The 20100-nt window shown below is 41.7% G+C and overlaps 1 protein-coding gene across 4 annotated transcripts in view; it reads right to left on the bottom strand.

Annotated features, from left to right (window-relative positions):
* PFKFB1 (6-phosphofructo-2-kinase/fructose-2,6-biphosphatase 1) overlaps positions 1-20100 on the bottom strand; it is a 34522-nt gene that overhangs the window by 7995 nt on the left and 6427 nt on the right. For all 4 annotated transcript variants that reach the window (XM_072431128.1, XM_072431129.1, XM_072431127.1 and 1 more), the window contains exons 2-10: positions 11105-11230; positions 10142-10238; positions 9435-9501; positions 8677-8751; positions 7964-8020; positions 7760-7881; positions 2996-3203; positions 878-1024; positions 119-223 (exon numbers count right to left, since the gene is read on the bottom strand). In XM_072431128.1, the coding sequence (XP_072287229.1) occupies positions 119-223; positions 878-1024; positions 2996-3203; positions 7760-7881; positions 7964-8020; positions 8677-8751; positions 9435-9501; positions 10142-10238; positions 11105-11230 (1004 nt within the window). The remainder of the gene's footprint in view (positions 1-118; positions 224-877; positions 1025-2995; positions 3204-7759; positions 7882-7963; positions 8021-8676; positions 8752-9434; positions 9502-10141; positions 10239-11104; positions 11231-20100) is intronic.

Raw genomic sequence — 20100 nt, 5'->3', positions numbered from 1 at the left:
CAGATAACTGTGCATCCCGTCACATCATGACTGAGGCTAGTTCTGTGGGAAAGGGTCAGCGACCCAATGTTCCAAACATTCTATGTGACAGCAGCAGCTTGCTTTTCTCTGTGCTTACCTCTCCTTTGGGATATCTATAGCGATATTTGTCCTGATCCCTTAATGCAAATTCTTCTGGGTAATGAACCTGTATCTCTTCATAAGTCATCTCCTCGCACACACCCTGCACAGAACAATTCCTTGTTAAATACAAGAAAAAGTATCTTTTTATAAAGATAAACAGGATGGGTAAATGATACACGGAAGATTCCTAAACTACAGTTCTTGTTACATTAGGCTCAGTTTATTGAGTTTGCAATTCTAATTTTCTGCATAAGAGCCAAGATCTGAAAATACGGGTAACCGTCTTCTGTAAGAATCTTCCACCGTTCAGCATAGTAATAATGCGAAAATGTCCTGACTTGCTGATACAATGCATTTCCTAGTTTCAGAGTTGCATAAGACAGGAGCTGGGACCATTAGAGGAACACCTATCTATACAATGGCACATTCTAAATAGTGAGCAGCATCATATTTTACTATGGGTGGGGCAATGGATAACAGCTTTATGCTGAAAGTAGTTATCCTTAATAAGGGCAGTCTGCAAAGTTTATTTATTTTTTTTTTTTTTATAACTACTGGTAACTTTCTTTTTTTTTTATAACTACTCAGCAAAGACCAAAAATCAACCAGTATAAAGGCCTGCTTGTAGAATAAGGTTAAACGTAACAATGACCATTTTGTTAGACGCAAAGAATGGGCATAAGGATTTAATTGTCCCACTACCTGGAAACCAAGCAAGTTATAGAGCTATAACAATCCTAATTGCATCACTTACTGCATCTATCTCATTCAAAGCTTTCCATTGCTCATACGGGACGTGCAATGCTTCTGCTGTTTGAATTGTCCGCTTCATATGACTAGTCCAAACCTTCAGGTCTGGAATCTCCTGAGACTTGATGAAGTTTCCCAGTGCATGAGCATACTGCAAGAGAGAACAGGAAAACAGTGAGACTAATGAGCTTGTCAAGAAGGGACTTTATATAGCACCAACATATTACACAGCGCTGTACATTGAAAATTGTTGCAAATGACAGACAGCGACACAGGAGGGGAGGACCCTGCCCAGAAGAGCTTACAATCTAGGAGGTGGGGAAAGTAACAATAGGAGGGGGGGGATATGGAATGGTGGGAAGTAGTGAGGGATTAAGAGACAGTAGATGGGTAGGCAAGTTTGAAAAAAAAAAAAAAAAAATGGGTTTTAAGTGATCTGGTAAATGAGCAGATGTGGAAGACCATTCCAGAGAGTGAGCGCAACTCTAGAGAAGTCTTGGAGCCCTGCATGTGATGAGGTTATGAGAGTGGAAGTCATTAGTAGATGATTGGAAGAGCGAAGAGAGCGGCTAGAGGAATATTTTTCTACCAGGTCAGATAGTAAGCGGAACAAGAACTGTGGAGAGATTTGAAGGCAAAGCACAGAAACTGGAATTTGATGGTAAGGTGAAATGGAAGCCAATGAGGAGAACTACATTACGGATGGCCGAGTCTGGCTGCGGCATTCATAAGATTGTAGAGGAGAGAGTCGGGTTAGTGGAATACCAATCAGCTGCAATCCTTGAGTGAAATTATGCCTCAAACTTGTCACTAGTAATACAAAATAATAGATTCTTCCTAACTTAAGAAAATCTGTGGGAACACTTGAAATAGCTGGGCCATCAAATTGTTAAACATACCAGAAATTATTGATCTGCATTTGTACATGGTATCCCTCCTGTTCACAGCTTGCAAATTACCAATTCACCAGGGTTACAATTGTGCTACAAATTACTTGTCACCCAAAAATAAACTACTGACTTTCCCACCGGATCACCAGCTAACATTTCCCAGCTAATGTCCCTGTAATGTTCCAGGCCTCGTTTGGCACATCAACATGCTCTCCCTCTACAGACTTCAGGTCACATGATTGTGAAATACTTTGGTTAGATTTTATCAGTTTTCTAGTAGAACATGTTCCAAGAATTTGAGGATATTTTACTCTGCTGTTCTGTTTTTGCAACAGAGCCAGAGAGCTCAGCAAAAATGAGACAAAAAAGGACAGACACAGCAAACTCAAATAGTTGTGCAAATTTCATATTACACAAGAAAATTTTCTTTAGTAATACTGTTTATTCTATTTCAGATCTTATTACCCAGATAGCTTATGTGTCTATTCTTTTAACATAAGCATTAGGGATAGATATGGGAGCTGCCATCACTGAAGTGTTTGGAGTAGTCACTTCTTTACCAATGTTTACACCTTTACAAGCCTAGAACATATACAGTGTGTGCAAGTCAAAAATCCCAACAACTGGTTTAATTCTTGTTCAAGTTTGGTAAAGTGTCCATGAGTGAATAAGTAAACATAACAGCAATGGGAGGTCCTACTACATTTGGGTCACTGCACTGTCCATAGTAACAAATAAGCTTTTCATATAGTTGCAAGGTTGGGCTAAAGAGCGAGGCAATTGGTTCACATTAATGTCCCCCTATCCAGCAGCATATATTTGTCTATGATTGTATTTAAAGATTCCAATGATAATAAATAATGCTAGATATGGAGGGGTATGTGACCCACACCCCCTACCACATACTTTTGTGTTAGGGCTTGAGAATTGGCCCAGTGCAATCAAATGATAAAGGGAGACCCAAGCAAAGTATAAGCTCGAACTATAACATCTAGGACTTCCTTAGATCAGGGAAGGGTTGGCAGAGGTGAGTTATTGTAAACATGTTCAGTGTTCCCCTCAGCCCCCTTCAGCCAGGCACTCCCAGCTGTTTTAGGGTGGTTGCTGATGAGTTGACTCACAATACAGGGGCTGCCACCCACCCACAAAGCCTAAAGAAGTTTCTGGGATTAACACTGATGTTGATATGCCCAACACTGGCAAAGCACAAAGTTTATAATGTTTCAACTAACCTGTTTTCCACGTGCCGAAAGCCCCGAGTCTCCACCAATCCTGCCCAGAAGATTGAGCTCACTCTCCCCATGGCGGGATAAGTAGATGGAACGTGGAGCTACGTGGATATTCATCAGGTAGTAAACTGCCCGGCTTTGCACGTGATCCTGCACTCTGTTCACTAGATATCGGCTTCCAACATTAAAAATCTTAATATAGGACAGAGAGCTGCAAGAGAGAAAATGTCAGTAAATAGGTGGATATAGTTTAGGATCAATTTTTTTTAGATCCCCATAATGTTTCTCACCAATAATTACTACAAGATGCACCAGACTAGTTTTAAAGTGCAATCCAGATTTTTTAAAATGCCACAGCAGTGATGGTTTTTGTTTTTAATATTTTTTATTAACTTTGAAACAGATTTGAAAGTAGGCAAACACAAATCTCAAAGTTTAAATTGCAAATATAAGCAAACAAATAGGACCAGGTCAAATGGATTACGAAACACTTTCCCAGAACAATAATTGTCCCAGTCCATCGAATTACAAATAGTGTCTGCGTGGGTTTCCTCCGGGTACTCCGGTTTCCTCCCACATCCCAAAAACATGCAGTTAGGTTAATTGGCTTCTCCCTAACAATTGACCTTAGACTACATTAATGATATATGACTATGGTAGGGACATTAGATTGTGAGCCCCTTTGAGGGACAGTTAGTGACACAACTATGGACTATGTACAGCGCTGCGTAATATGATGGCGCTATATAAATACTGTATAATAATAATAATAATAATAATAATAATCTTGGAGGGCACCAGGTACCACTGCAGCATCACCTTGAAAGCAGATTTCAAATTGTACATTTGTGGAACATGTTGCCATTGTCACCCAGGTTCAGAACCATTCTTCATCCGTTTAACAGCTTCCAACTTTTTCCCATTGAGACTTGTTTGTACGTACCTGGGCTCAGGTAATTGTTGGCAGCTTGGAATGAACTATAGATATCAGTTTAGGACAGAGGCGTTCTTAGGCAAATATGCTCAAACAAAGTTAGTCTATATGAAAGATCCACACCACTAGTCAAGAGAATTAAGCCAAATGTCTTAGCTGCATATATCGGAAAAGCTCATTATTTGGTGCTTGATGGGTCATACGAACCTCTTCCCAACAATAGAGGCCCTTCCTAAAAGGGTATAAACTGTCCCATAATTACAAGCCTTCCACCAATTAAAAGCTTCGCGCAATCCAATCCCGGCTTAAGGGGGTTGCGTTGTATAGGGAGGAGCAGCAGATGCGGGTACATCAAACCTGCTGAATACCGAACACCATCCCAAACGTTTGCAATTTGCTGCAGATGAATGCTCATGGTGGGAGGGCATAATTTAGAGGGTAGCCAGGGAAGTAGTCCCACTGCCACTGGGGACACCAGACTTGCTTCTAAAGACACCCAGGATGGGGCTTTTCAGCCTGCAAACAGTGACGTTAGAGGGGCTATTTGGGCTGCCTGATAATATTTCAGAACATTGGGGGCCCCCAGGCCACCTTGACGCTTGTGGGCATACATAGTGGTTCTGGTAATTCTAGACTATTTCCTGCCCTGGAAGGTTTTCAGTATATGCACAGGTACCGGAACTGGAAGTGTTCTGAAATAAAGTAATTTTGTAAGAGAAGTCATCTTAACCGAGTTGATCTTGCCTATCCAAGAGATAGGATGAAGACTCCCATTTTTGCCGTAACCTCTTTAGTTAGGCCAACAAAGGGAGAGGGAAAAAAAAAAAAAAAAAAAAAAAAGGGGTGGAGTCAGTGGTCAGTTTTACGCCCAAATATTCTAAATGAGAGCAAGCCTATTTAAAACAGAATGCACCCTGTAGGGCCTCACATAGATCAGCAGACAAAGTAAGGTTAAAGGCACACAACCAATATTGAATCCATCACAGTGCACAGGATTGCATCATAGCAAGGCAATAAGATAAGCAATACCCCTAGGACCAGATCAGTTCTCGGAGAACAATCAGGCGAATGGGACAATCTTTAACAGGAGAGCGTCTATTCACGAAGGCTTTATCCCAGACAGGCAATGGGGATCTTTGTGAAGCAGGTGGTGGCTTGGTAGGCAAAGTAGATGACCGCAACTGTGGATCAAACAGTTCTTGGGCTTCTACAGGAGTAGAGATAGAGTGCTGACGATTTTGATAAGTGAACTGGAGCTTAAAAGGGAAACCTCACCTGTACCTGATATTGCAAAGCCTGGATATTTGTAGAAAAGAGCTTTCTGCTTTCGGATTATCTGCAGTGCTAGGTCCCTTTTATTCCAGGATGCTCTCAAAATAGCTTTTGTGGCATAAAAAGTGGGTTTGAGAATAATGTCATGTGGGCGGCGCCCCCCCCCCCCGTTTTCCTAGGCCCCCCAAAATCAACAGTTGACTCCCCCATACCCAAAAATTAGCCCTGTGTTTGCGATCCTCAATACTAAGCATTGCCACTTGGATATCTTTCTGAAGCATGCTAAGGACCTGTTCTTGTGAGTCTATCACTGTAATGGTATCATCCATTTTCTGCTCAAGAGTGAATTCCAATTGCCCAAATCTCTAATCTCCCTGGTAAGACTGACAGATAACTTGCCTGTAGCCTGGGAGAGTTCCTGCTGCAGCATCTGCTTAAATTTGTTTCAACAACTCAATCTCTGCAGGAAGAATTAGGTTGAGCACTGGGAACGGATAGGAGAGAACCGTCGCTGGAGATCTCATCTGTGGTCTCCTGAGGAAGAGGCTGATGTGTTGTCAACTACTGCATGTGTGTCCCCCATTTTGGGACTGCACCGCGTGCATTCTTCATCTGGTAGCGGAGTCCACCGGATTTCTTACGTATCCCAGTAACACTGGTGGACAAGGTAAGGATCCCGTAAAGGGAGGAGAAAAAGACCTGCTTAGACTGTTAGCCGATGCTGGAGCACACGAGGAGAACGCAGAGCCCAAAATGTGGCCATCTTGATCGCTAGTGCCTCCACAGCAGTGATATTTTCATTAACATCTTCACCTCTATAATTGAAACGCTGATCCTTTTCAAAAATATTTGAAATTTAAAAGGATGGTGGACCAAAACTTCGAGCCTAGGAGTGGATCCCCCTCCCCAATGCAAAAGTACAACCTTGTTTTATCTATTAGATCCCAGACAAGGAGATAAAGCTGTTTCATCTCTCCCTCTGCCAGCAGCTCTGGAATTTGGGCAGTTCCTGTATGTTCTTACCATAAGATACAGGGCTGTTGGTCCTACGTTGTAATGAGATGACTCCAGAGTGTCTAATGTCTAAGTAGTGAAGTAGATAAAGAGGCTGCATGGGTGTCTGTGTGAAATTAGTATTAACCTTTACAGAGCAAGTAAGAGAAGCCACATTAACACAACCCATGCAGCATATTGATAGGCAGTGGAAATCTTTTAGTGAAGATTTGCATGTTTGGTAGATGCCAAAAGACATGCGAGAATGGGAATACTCTACACAAGGACACTGAAATACAGATAGTCCTTATCCTAGGCTGGGTGTGTCCCGGGTGTGGTTCAATAGCAGAGAAGCCCTTGGCAAACAGCAGCAGTATCCCCCCGACTACATACACATGTCAGATAAGAATCTGGCATGTGGACCACCATAAAGCTACGTACACATCCAATGCTTCTCACTTGATTTTCGGCTCAGGGCAGATATCGGACGAGAATCTGGCATATGTAAAGTCCGTGTCGTCCATACGACCTTCCTGGCGGATCGACGGAAGATAGATGACGAATGATCGTAATAGAAGTGAAGGGGGAGAGCACACAGCAGGGTGCCACTCTGTTGTTCTCCCTCTCCCCATAGAGCAGAACAGTGCTGTATGTAGAACACTTGTTCATGCATTGTGTAGTCTCTAGTCATTGGAAAGGATTGTGAAAGATCCTTTCCAACGACAATTATTGAACGTGTACCCAGCTTAAAGTGAAGGGGAGCGTGTGCAGCGGAGTGCCACTGTCATTCTTCCCCTCCCCTATCCAAAGAGTATTACAGTGCTGTATGTACAGTGCTCGTTCATACATTGTGCAGTCTTGTCATTAGAATCGTAAAAGATGTATTCCAAAGACAAATATTGCTCGTGTGTACCCAGCCTTACTCAAGAGCATATGACATGGATGAAAAAAAAAATCCTTTTTAATAAGCCAAATTCTTTGTGTGCCATAAGCAGAAACCACACCAATGGACTATGGCTAGTACTCCAGGACTCAAACCATCTAATGATAGACTATACTCTAGGCCAGGGGTCAGTAAACTTTTGCCTACTAGGCCATTTTAGGAGGTCAAGAAGGCACACTAGGCTGGACTCTCCCTTGAGTGACAAGCTGATGGCTCTGCCCCCCTCCCCCCCAAACCAACACCCCTGAAGGGAAATCCCTTTCCTCCACAATGCATATGGAGAAGAGGGAAATGTCCCCTTACCCCGGCAGCGGAAGTGTTAACACCGGCAGTGGCAAATAGAGATTGGAGGCATAACAAGGAGGTTCATGAGCCGCGGGTTGTCATTCCCTGCCAGCCAGGATTAGGTCGGATTGACCAGGGGGGCGTTAGGCCGGAACGGACTACTGGCTAAGCCGTATCTGGCCTAAAGGCCGGAGTTTACCTATCCCTGCTCTAGGCCAATAAGCTTTGTGTCCAAATCAATGAAAGCGTCATGTGCTCTACAAATCGATATTTAGAATTTGTCTTCCACATGGGCAGTCTTACAGTCCTCAATGCCTATAGAGTGCCTCTTGGCACATACCTGTCCAGGTCATCATGCAGTGGCTCATAATACATCTGATAACATTCAATCCTCTTCAGAAAGTCCTCCACCACCTTATCCCGATCACAACCTATGTAGTCCGGGCTAGACAGCTTCACTTGCTAGGTAACAAAGATATAATTGTTAGTTGATGGTTGAAGATTTTTGAAGCATGAATACCCATTTCCCAGTTCCGTAACTTACAGTGATATTTTCAGCAATGATATCCGGGTCATCACAGATTGATTCTATAAAGAATACCTTGGGGGAAAATAAAATAAGATGTAATGTGGATGAAATTTTGACCTTTTCAAAGTTTACCAACTCCTATTTTCTTCACTGATAAGTACATTTTGCTCTTGCCAGTTGAATGTCCATCTTACATTAACTAGAGTTAAGCCTCATACAGGTGTCAGATTGTTGCTTCAAATTATATTTTGTGAGCAGTGACAGATGAACAAATGAGCTCTGTATACACAATGCTGTTCTGTCCTACAGAGGAGGAGGGGAAACGTGCAAGTGATAAGGATGTATTAGTAATAAAGGAAGAATGAGCAGCAGCCTGCCACCGGTGCAAATAGTTAAGTTCAACTCAAGCCAAAACAAGACCATGAACAGCCCAGCCAAAAGATGAAAACCCAAACCAGCTTTACTGCAGTATAAAATCTACAATGTAGAGTAATCATACAACCTTTTAACATGGGGGACCCTGGAAAATCTTCCAGGTCATGGGGAAACCCATGAATATTTATTATATTCACAACTCTTTATATCATTACAGATAGACAATCCTACTTAGACATTTTTTCAAGCTTGAAATGTGACAAAGTAAGTATCAGTATACTGAATAGACAGGCACCTTTGGAAAGGTGAAAAAAGGATTTAAAGTGGCTTGCAATGCTTCATGCAGGCTTTACCTTGTATCCGCGCTCCTTGGCAAACTGCAAGATTACCGATCTCCTCTCTCTGGTGGTGTTGGTAGCATCGACTACCTATAACATAAAAAAAAAAAAAAAAAAAAAATGTAAATTACATGAATGGAACAGAGAAGCCTGGAATGTTGCAACTGCTGCTTCTGCAGACTCAGAACTAATGGCTTTAAGCCTTTCACTTCACATGAGCAGCTAAAAGTCCACCAGCTGCATCTACAACTACTTAAAATATTGCGATGGTTGGTAGGAACTCATAAAAATGCCCCCAACCATCCCATGACTACAGCATAGGGGGCATGTGGCCTTACTCATCAAGTGGTAACCACACCACTAACAGGTTCCAATAAAAACTTATAAAGTTCTAAGTTCAGCCCTGACTGCTATACAGGAAGAAAAAAATAATGAGAACCCCTGTAGAAGGATTTTGTCTAAGCACCATCTGGAAACCCAACTTTTTAGCAGCCAGTAAATAGTCAGGCCCTTAGCCAACAAGGAAAAAGTGCTTATTTATATTCAGCACAATATAGAAAAGGGCACGCATGCCAGGTGCATCTAACTCAGCACAGGACCCCTCCTCACCACCACTGAGAAACTCCTATTTACATAATGAGTAGCTTCTCATTTTACTCTTTCCATGAATCTGCTTTACATTTATCATTCCCTGGAAATATGCACACACACGGCTCTAATTCTCTACAGGGCAGGAAACCGCCAGGGAGGAGAAATCTAAATTTAAGACTTACAGCAACCTGTCCCTCCTCCTGTGACAAATAGATGTGGACATCCTTGAGGGCATTGAGTGCACACTGCCTGCAAAGCAAAGACATTTGTTTATTATAGAGAACCAATCAAAGAAACATAAATGTGAATTACGTCAATCTTGTTCACACAAGAGATTCAAATTTAAAGCAGTCCTCTACACATGCAAGGTCTGCCTTCCTTCTGCTCCCCATCTCTGGGAGCGAAATGGAGGTCTACTGTAAGCTTCAGATCACAAATATAGCTTACATGGAGCTGCAGGCTTGCTGTGCGATTTTTTATGTTTGAGGCACAGTTAAGGAAACAAATTCTCATTTCAAAAGTCAACTTTTTATTTTTCTCTCCCCAAAATTCATGGGAGATCTCTGAAACTCAGGCAAGGTTTAAGCCAATGTCTTTGTTGCTATTTGGGAACAATATCCCTAACTTGGACCACAAGAAGCTGCAAAAATATAGATTGATCACACAATTAAGTTAAGTTTTTACATATTTAGTTTAGAGTTTACAGGGAGTCTATCAAATGTCAACGCTGTCCTCAAACAATGTATATTACAAGACCATGGCGGAAACTGCTCTGGTCCCCATGAAAGCTGAAGGGTTAATACCGATTATGTGCACCTGTGCAATCTATGCTTATTAAAACATACAACCAAAACTACATGCAGAGCACAAATCAGGTCTTTCCACTCACTTCCGAATTTTCATAGCTTCCTGGTTATCGGCGCGGAAAAACTCGAAATTCTTGTAGCTCTGCACAGCATCCCGCCGATACTGTCCCACGTTAAACACTGCATGTGAGAAGAGAACATGAGGAACAAGGAAGCGTAGGAACAACTATGATTGTATTTACTGAAGGTGACATTACACAATACACTGTATTGCAGCATTCACATACTAAAGCAACACGATTGTGTCAAATTCTGGATGAAGCAAGGTCACAGAGCACAAATTCAAAACACTAAATACTTTGTACATAGGATACATTCAAAGCTGAACTGCTGGATAAAAAAGGTATGGTATAAAACAAAAGTTGAGCGTATTCTTACTAAACTAGGGAGCTATCCACATGAAAGCCTCTGTGCAGGAGCTTGCTGTATTTAAAGACCATACACTGCTGCACCCTCTGTTAGTGCAGGGTAACTGGTCTTGTTTTCGCCTCTTTTCTGCAGGCAGCCTGTTGTGTTTGGACCTTCTAGGCCTCACCCTTTGCTCGGGCTATACACTGCAGTCATGCGGTATTACCTTGTTAGTATAGCCTATGATCTAAGATTCTGTGCCAACAAATTACATACAGAGTGTCATAGGTACAAGTGTCCTATGAGAGATTTAACCTTACTACACCTTGTTCTTCTGAGAATTATTTCCCAACACATTTTGCCTCAGTGGACATATGATGTTAATCTACCCGGGGGGGGGGGGGGGGGGGGGGGGGGGGGGGGAATGTTTGCAGCCCCATAGGTGCAGGTGCTGTTCCTTGGTGTTTCCGGTGCTTTGTCAGCAATTACAAATGAATAGGTTGCTTTAGTGGCTGGAAAACGTGAAAGCATGGAGATAATATCACAAGGTGTAAAGACACAAATTTGCACAATGGGGACATTTTTCTAAACAAATGTCAGAAGGAACAAACAAGGATCATTGTGGGGGGTCTTATTACCTTTAGTTGGAGTCCCAATCCAGTTGAGGTAGCGAGTAAGTTTTTTTGAGATGTAAGTCTTTCCCCGAGCTGGGAGCCCAACCATTACAATCATTGTGGGAGAGTTTGTAAACTGAGGTATGGATGCTGCAAAGAAAACAAAGGGGTTCAATTGAGGAGCCACCAAAAACCCAAGTAGCGTCATGGCTTCTATCTACAGCAGAGGTAGGCAAACTCCGACCTTTAGGCTGGATGCGGCCCAGCCAATATTCCAGTCAGGCCTAACGCCCCCCTAGTTATTGTTGGATCTTGGCTAGTCGATTTGTCACGGTATCGCAAGTTCCCGCACAGTAACCCCAATTACTATGCCTAAAGAGCAGAAGCAACGTGCAGCTACCAGTCTCCGGAAGGTTGACCTCGAACGTCATGTTTTCAACCCTGAATAGACTGACAAATTATTTTTCCTTGTCCAACATGGCAACAAAGCCCTGCATTTAGTTTGCAACGACACCAACAGCACTTTTATGCGATTGAATCTCAGGGGGCATTTTGATGCCAAGCACGCGTAGAGACTACACCGCAGATGAACAGAAGACTGAGGCTGCTCACTTGCAGTTGTGGTTGGACACCTTGTTTCTTCTGACCTAGTGTGCCTTTGACCTCCTGAAATGGCCTAGTAGTCCAAAAAGTTTGCCGACCCCTGATCTACAGTAACACTACTTGAATTTTACATAATCATGTAGACTTCAAATTCATATGTGTTCAATTTAAATTTTCTAAATCAGTCGTTTTTATTCAGGGTTCCCCCTCAAAGCTACTTGGAGTTCCATGTAGTGACAACCCATTGGTGGTACCTGCATATTCCAGGTCAATATCATTTGGTAGAGCCAGCTGTTTGCATCAATGAACATATTTATCTGGATCATATTCTAACCACCAGTGTAAAGCAAGTTCCCCCCCAAATGTGTTTAATAGGGGTTTCCCATGACCTAAATTTCTTTCAAATGTAAAAAGGTTTACAAAACTTCTCTAAATACAGTCTAGGTGCATAAAAACAAAAGTTCTGTGATCAAGACATCCTTGGAAAACAACTAGAGAGGACGCCAGGAACCAGATTGGGCTAGGAAAACCCCTGGAAAGGCAATGAAGAATGTTAATGAGGTCTTCCCATAAGCACATTCTCAATGGTATATGGGCAACACCATGTAATAAAGCAAAGCTTTAATAACTTTCTCTCTTCCTCCTTTAGCAGTTTGGAGGCTACTGGAGGAACGTCTGAAGGCTGAGATAGAGTTGAATACCTACATATGCATGGGGGTGGACCCTTCAATTAGCAATACTTTACTAACATTTTGGTTTTCTGCCTGGAGTTTAACTTTGAATAGCAGTGCTTAACCCAGAAATTTTTTTAAGCTGGGTGGGAAGAATTCGTAGGTATAGAGGCAGCCCCTGTGGTTGCTCAAAAGTGCTGGGTGGTCTGGCTAAAATGGGATGGGGGACAACACTGGAATAGGGACCCCTTCACAAAACTGCAAAAATAAAAGTGCCCCCCCAACAGGGCTGTGGAGTCAGGGTTGAAAGCAACAGTACCTAGGGTCCTGTCTGTAAAAATGTTAGACTGAAAAGACTACATATTACATCCAACCTCCATGCTGCCAGTTACTTAGGAGAGCCCAGTTATGAAGCCATTGCCTCCTTTGAAATGCAAATTCTCTGGATATCATGTTGGGGCTTCAAAGCTGTCCAAGTTGTTGACTTGAACTTGTGTAAGTTAAGTAGACATTTATTGCCTGACGTTTACTACTAGGCATGTAGCACTTTTAGATGGAGGACTGCAATGGTGACTCCATACTTCTCATGAAGGTCACCTAAAGCCTGGTGAAAGGAACCAGAGAAGGAAGACCACAAGTCAAATGTTAGGCAAAAGCAAATTGACTGAAAATGATTCATGCGGCTTCCTTTGTTGTGTTGATGCAAGAGAAGAATTCTGTAGGCTGATAAAACCTAATGACCCTGCAGTTGCACAGCTCTAATGTCAGACAGGATCAACGGGTATTGTTTGCACTTATTCAAACACTTAAAGTTAAAGTGGTATTTTTAACAGCTTTAAGAGCAATTATAAAAAGTCAATTGGAGTTTATATAAAAACTTTAAACATTTAGAATAACACTAAAGCATTTCGAGTTGGCATTGAAGGAAAGGCAATATGAGGTTTTCTGCACTTGTTGACCTACATCAGCTCTTACCAAGCACCAGTAGGTGATGGAACGTCGGTATACCAGTAGCGTTAGTAATATACAGGACCTCAAGCCATCATCCAGATAGTTTACTTTTATTCCATGACGTTATTGAGATCTACAAACCACCAACCCTCAATTAGAGAAAGCAAACAAGTTGTAAAAGTCAAAAAATGCACAACTATAAAAGTGTTTTCAAACCAAGTATAGAAACCTTTTAAAATGTTTTCTACAGGGAGTCACATTGGTCAGATTATACATATAAGCGTGTGGTTACCAAACTGGGCAACTACAAAATTATACCAACCACCCAAGCAAAGGGAAGAAGCACTGTCATCTATGCAGCTGTTCTACCCTTACAGTAGAATGTCTACATTTTCAACACTTCAGTGGTTTTAAATTCAGAAATGTACTCTAGAAAGTTGGTATGTCAAAGAGAGCCAACATACCACTAATGAAATGCACTGCAAGGCAGGAGGACCAGGCAACAAAACACATGGTCCAAGAACTCCAACTACACCCAAGGACAAAAGAAAAAATATTGCTTGATGCATGAAGTGCGCCATTTTGCCAGATTACCCTTTGTGCTAGCATGTGTCCCTTTCCAGGATGGGTCAGACTGTGGAGGCATGCCTGTGTTCCCTTGTGTCAATAGTCTAATTAGTTGTTCAGTTTCTGCAAATCTGTTTGCAGACAGCCATTAGGATATAAAGCACACATGGCAAGTGCAGAGGTCTGAAGATTCTGCTACCAATACTGTTTGTTTGTGTGATGGTACCTGTAATATGGTAACTGGACTTCTCTTAGGGTTTACATTTTAGGGAATTCCCACCCTTGGAGATGAATGTGTCCAAACAGTATGGAGGAAGTCATTACTTGACCACCCCATATGAGAATTTGTCCAAATATTCACATGATCACCTCTGAATGCAAGTAGAATATAATTTATGACTCCTTTGATCTGCAAGCTTGTTCCAAGTCAGCATCTCAAAGCATTAACGTCAGGACAATCCAGAAAGTCAGCAATGACTGACCAAGAGCAGGTTTCCCAAATAACCTGCTGTTCTTGTTTTTCTACCATTAGATATCCCATCACACGGTGGTTGAAAAGATCTGTAGATACAGTCAGGGTCAATGCTACATCTCCGCAGGCCGAGTCTACAAACAGGAGTTGCCATGGATGTGAATATAAGTTGCTAGGCAAATGCTCACAACCCCTAAAACAAGTCTTTCAAAAGGCACAAAGTCTCTTCCATGAGCTCTGAGCATTTTCATTCCCCCTCCCTCATTCTGGAGTTATTGGGTAATGTCCAAAATGAAGACCCAAGAACGTATCTGATGGAGGTTGCCAGTACAAGGCTCATTTTCATAGTCCTACGTGAGCTGCCAATATAGAAAAGACGTGAAGAGGAAGGTTTATACAAAGGAGAATCTTCAGATTGCCAGAAGGTTGCAATGACCTACTAAAAACAGCACTTTTCAGTTAATGTTATTTATATACTAGGCAAGTTGACTGCTACTCCAGTGTTCTCCCCAGCCCCTTTTAGCTGGGTGCACCACCTAGCACTTTTCAGTAACCCCCCTCAGATGTTTTTAGGAAGTTACCAACAGTTGTCACAATACAGGTGCCGACACCCGGCTACAAGTTCTTCCCATGCAACTTTTTTGGGAAAATACTGTTCTCCGGTCAATTGTTGGTCTTGCCATTCACTGGTACTTTTACCAGTGCAGACATTGTGGGGTTTCCCATGGGAAAAGAAAAAAATTCAAGAGATCTAGAGCAGCAAAGGAACTCTTAGATACTCCATAGAATTTTACCACACATTAAGTGAACCAATATCCTACACCATTTGAGTCCAGGATCTGAAATTTCTCAAGATTGGCAACCTATATGTTTATCAAATAAAGGATATGGGAATGGGCATCCAACTCCATGTATAAAGGTCTAGAATATTTTATCCAAGATCCACCAGGGAAAAAACAAACATGTTTCAGGGGTTGTCATGCAATCCTCTTCTTTAGGGCCAAAGATCAAAAGAATTGAGTCTCGACTACACCTCATCACACAGATGTCCCATTTTTTGTTTTTGCTCCAGTTCAGCAGTCCAGTGTAGGACCTTCAGAACTCCAGAAAAGTGTTATTTTATTTAGGATCACCAGGGAAAAGCCAAACATGTTTTAGAGGTTGTCGAGGAACTTCAGGGCTGAAGGAGATTGAAATGGAAACATTCTGGAATTATATATATGGGCCAATGCTTCTTAGGGTTCCTGAAGGACCATCCACACAAGTGCTAGAAGAATTAGAACTTCCAAATGACTCCAATACATCAAGGGTTTTTGATACACATTTGGCCTCTCCAGCTCTTTTAGCACCTGTTTGGGTAGTCCTTGGATAACCTTATTTGTAATTTGTAAGTCCATATTTGTAATTTCAAAATAAAGTTCGATTTAGGATCCCTAGGGAAAAGCAAACATGTTTCTGAAGGTCCTGCAATAGGGCCGCTACACTAGAATAAGACAGGAGGGTGCCATTGGGACAACCCGATGATGTCCAGTCTGAACTTCATCCCTTTGATCTCCTTTAGCACCGACAAGGAACCTTGACAACCCTGAAAAGTTTTTAGCTTTTCCATGATTATGTTATATATGTGCCGATGCTTTTAGGCTAGGTTCTTTATTGGGGTTTCCTCAAGGACCAGCCACAAAAATCCCAGTAGAAACAGGGCATTCAAATGACACCCCATGACATTTTACTACACATTAATTAATCTAATGATTATCATTTAGGATATGGAGTCTAGGATGCTTGTGCCTGGTTTCCTTGAAAGCTACAACAGGAAAAAAAAAAAGCCATCTACCATGTCCTGTTTCCCAGCAGTTGCACATTTCTGTTTGCAAATTACTAAATGTTTAACAAATTCTTATTCAAAGTGGATTTGTAGTTCACTTTCACTCCTCTTTAAAAGGAGCCTCCTGTAATGCAGCGTAGCCACCCGATCATGTCTGCTGAGGTGGGGAAAGGAACCACTGCCGAGTCATATGATAAGCGAAGTACACTGCCTACATAACACTATGGAGAGGTCACCGAGTTCACAGGCTGAGATCCAGGAAGAAACAGAAAAACAGGTGAAAGCCAGCCGCTAAGCGAAGATTGCATTTCACTTTCTGGAAGGAAAACAAAGCCTGAACTGCCGACATTTGCCAAGTAAAAGAAGTTATATTATGATGATTACTTTGTACTTTTAAAGGGTTGTGTATAAAAATCAAAATTACATAAAAAAATAAATAGAAATTACTTAAGTCACAGCATAACTTGCAAAGCCCCATTTTTCAGCAGCCATTTTTCTAGGGTCCTTTTTCTCTTCTGGAAGTGTCTAATTATCATCTAGCTTCTATGTCATTCACCCCTACAGAATTCTGGGAAAGGAGCAAAGGGAAATCCTAAAGTATCACCAGCTCCAGGTCTGCAGAAACAGCCGACATTACATCCAAGATGGTGACACCCTTGGATCTCAAGGTTTAGGATATCCACACAAGGGAGACTACAGATAAACATCATGCAATATATTAAACACACACACATACATTGTTAAAAGATCTGAAACAAATTGTTGGCAACATGTAGTCAGATCCCAGGACTGAACAGTTATACAAATCTGAAGTTCTGACTTCTTTCCAACTTTATAGTCTATGTAAAACTAAATAAAGTGATAACTTCAACTAAAATGTTTCCAATCTGCAGCTTTATAAAACAAATGGTGCTCCTTTCTTGCAGATCCATGTACTTTGTTTGAAGGTGACAGTGCTCTGCAATCATTGAAGTCTGCCATTATCAGGACAAATCCACAGTCAGTAGTTGCAGCAAATCCGCAATACCGATATGCAAACGGTAAAGATAAGGAGTTCACATGAAAGCACATGCATGGTATTAAAATGCATTTTTCTTTTTATGCTTTTCTGCGCATTGCAGTCTGCTCCAAGGTGTTTGAGTGCTGCACACAAATCCAATTTGTTTTTTTCCTGTGCACACCAACACACTGATTTAAACTTTACCTACAGAACATAAGACAGTTTGTTCTGTTTTTGCATTGAGATTGTTGTTAAGCCTTGCAAAATACTAATCACAGATCAATTGCCTTGGGAATACTTGAAACTGACTAGCAGTGCAATGGTTAATATTAATGAGCCGTGTAACCTTACAAGTGAAAGGACAGAATGTTGTGAGTCTTCTAGGAAAGGAAAAAAAATAGAACACAAAACCCTGAATATAGAATTAAATTTAGTAAAAGATTAGCAAATCTAAAAAAAAAAAAAAAAAAAAAAAAACACCCCCATGAACAAGAAGTCATGAACATTGCATAAGAGTAAATACAGCCAGGCAGTGTTTGCTGATTAAAGTCCCACAGCAAGGGAACACGTCATGCAGTGTGGTGACTGCAGATATAAAAATCAACAAACTGCATAGCTATTTTTGCTGTTTTACATAAAAACTTGTTAACTTAAATGACACAAACTTTTTTTCAGCTGTCTTATGTAAATTGTAATCCATGTACTGAGTGCACTCTAGGGATTTTTAAGACAAGGCGACTTCTGTGCACATGTGTTGCATCAGCAATGGTTACCTAATGGTTGGAGAATGAAGACTAGAAGATAGCAGGGAATGAGAGAAAGGTGGCCTGCATCCTTAGAGGAGAGAAGGGATGGGAAACATGGACCTTGCACCCCTAGAGGGGTAGTGGCATTAGGGAGAAGGAGCTTTGCAATTCTCTAGGAGGAACACTGAGGTTCTTGCACCATTAAGCAGGGGGTGAGATTGCACCCTAGAGGAGAGAAGCCAGTTCCTTGCATCCCCTAGGAGTGGTGATGAGGGAACAAGGACCCTGCACCCCTAGGTGGCAGCAGCAATGGGGAAGGCAGTTCCTTGCAACCCCTAGGTGACAGCACCAATTGGAAACAAGGACCAATGGGGAAGGACTTTGCCCCTAGACATTTTTACCCCTAGAGTAAAGCAGCAATAGAAAGACAGTTCCCTGCGCCCCCTAGAGGCTAGTGATTGTAAGGAACAAGGACCTTGCAGCAGAGCAATGTAAATTGTGTCAACTTTTAAGGGGACACTGAAGTTTTTCTGCTGCAGGGACTACAATCGAAGTTGCACTACAGATGCCAGGTGACTTTGTAACACTGCTACCCAATTGTCACCCAAAACCATTGGTCTCCAGCAGCAAAAACTCATCTATATGATACTTATCCAGCTCACTGTTGCCCCCACAAAGCCCGAGCTGTACAGAGGATTACAGAAATCCGGCCTGAAGACTGAATTCAGCTTCCGTTCTCTGTATATAGAAATAAATCCAATCCAAGCCCTCAAATGAACACAAAAGTGGATTACACAAGTCTAAAGTGCCATCACTGAAAGCGACCAAATGGAAGTTCATCCTTCGCTCAGCTAAAGGTACTGCAGAGCGATCTGATTGGCTGCGATTTGCACAATGCATACAAAGCATCCAATGAGAGCTGAGATCTATTCTAACATTTAATAAATGGCCTGTGGATAATTCTAAACCTAAAATAGGTGCTGGAAATCGGTATGAAACTTTACCAATTATAAAATCCAGGAGACCGAGAATTGATTGCATGGACTGGTCTACCAATCAGAAATGTTCAATCAACAAGCTGCCTCCTCAGGATTGCAAATGGTATCAGAGCACTATACACACTGGTTGATTTATATAGAGAATTTATAATAAAGCTGAAGTCTACGTAGCCATGGATTAAACACTGAATGCAGCTATAACACATAATACAGCTAGGGAATTTGACTTTGTAGGAGCTTTGGTCTTCCTATAGAAGGGGTGGATAGGAAGTGAAAAAATTAGCAATACAAGGAGCCAGTTGTCTCAAAAGCTGGTAAGAAATGCTGATAGATCAGAGTTATGAATAATTTTATAGCCGTTTCAATTCTCCATTCACATGCTGGAATGGGTCCTGGGCTCAGAGAAAGTGAATGCTGACCATTAGACTGACAACATCTAGTGGTAGAATAAAGTACTGCAATTGGAACTTTCCCAAAAGCTGGTTTGATAAACATATTCCTTTATAGGCATTCATTGTTCATTTGGGCTGGATGTTTGCTTTATGCTGACCTGCGATAGTGTACAAATTGTTGGAGCAAGTTGTACCAGGGTTTTTTTTGCCTTTCTCTGTACCAACTATGTTGTTTAGGGTTTTCAATCTGGTATATGTTTATTTCCCTAGTAGGTGAACTTTATGGTGTTTTTTCAACCTAACCTACTATGTAACTATGCATAAAAAAAAAAAAAATTTACAAGGGGCCCAATGACTCTCCCCATGTGACATTGGCCAGCCCCAGAGATTGGCTACTTGAATCCTAGAGGTCACATGTCTTCCCATACTCAGTATTTCCAAGGAACATCCAATTGTCGTCCATGTATATTAAAATTAAGCAGTCCTTACTCTTAACCCAGTGTTGTCAGAAAACTGGTGCCGTCACCTGACCCTGGAGATGAGGCTGCCATTGGCCAGTGAAACATCTTAGTGTCATTCATTGTCTCTCTCCCAATGTGATCGCCGAGAATGAACAACTTCACAATAAAAGCACCTACAGAGGTCAGTGGGGGTTGTAAAAAAGGGCTATTCTTTATGATTGTACTTTGGGCACCAGGGCAATTTTGACCGCTGCCACCTCTAGTAACCCACCATGCCCTTTTCAGTTTGTTGTGGGGCATTGGCTTACACATGCCAATATTTGTAGTCAACTTC

Source organism: Pyxicephalus adspersus, chromosome Z (assembly GCF_032062135.1).
Source record: "Pyxicephalus adspersus chromosome Z, UCB_Pads_2.0, whole genome shotgun sequence".
Classification (NCBI taxonomy): Eukaryota; Metazoa; Chordata; class Amphibia; order Anura; family Pyxicephalidae; genus Pyxicephalus; species Pyxicephalus adspersus.
This window is presented reverse-complemented; position numbering and strand designations above follow the sequence as displayed.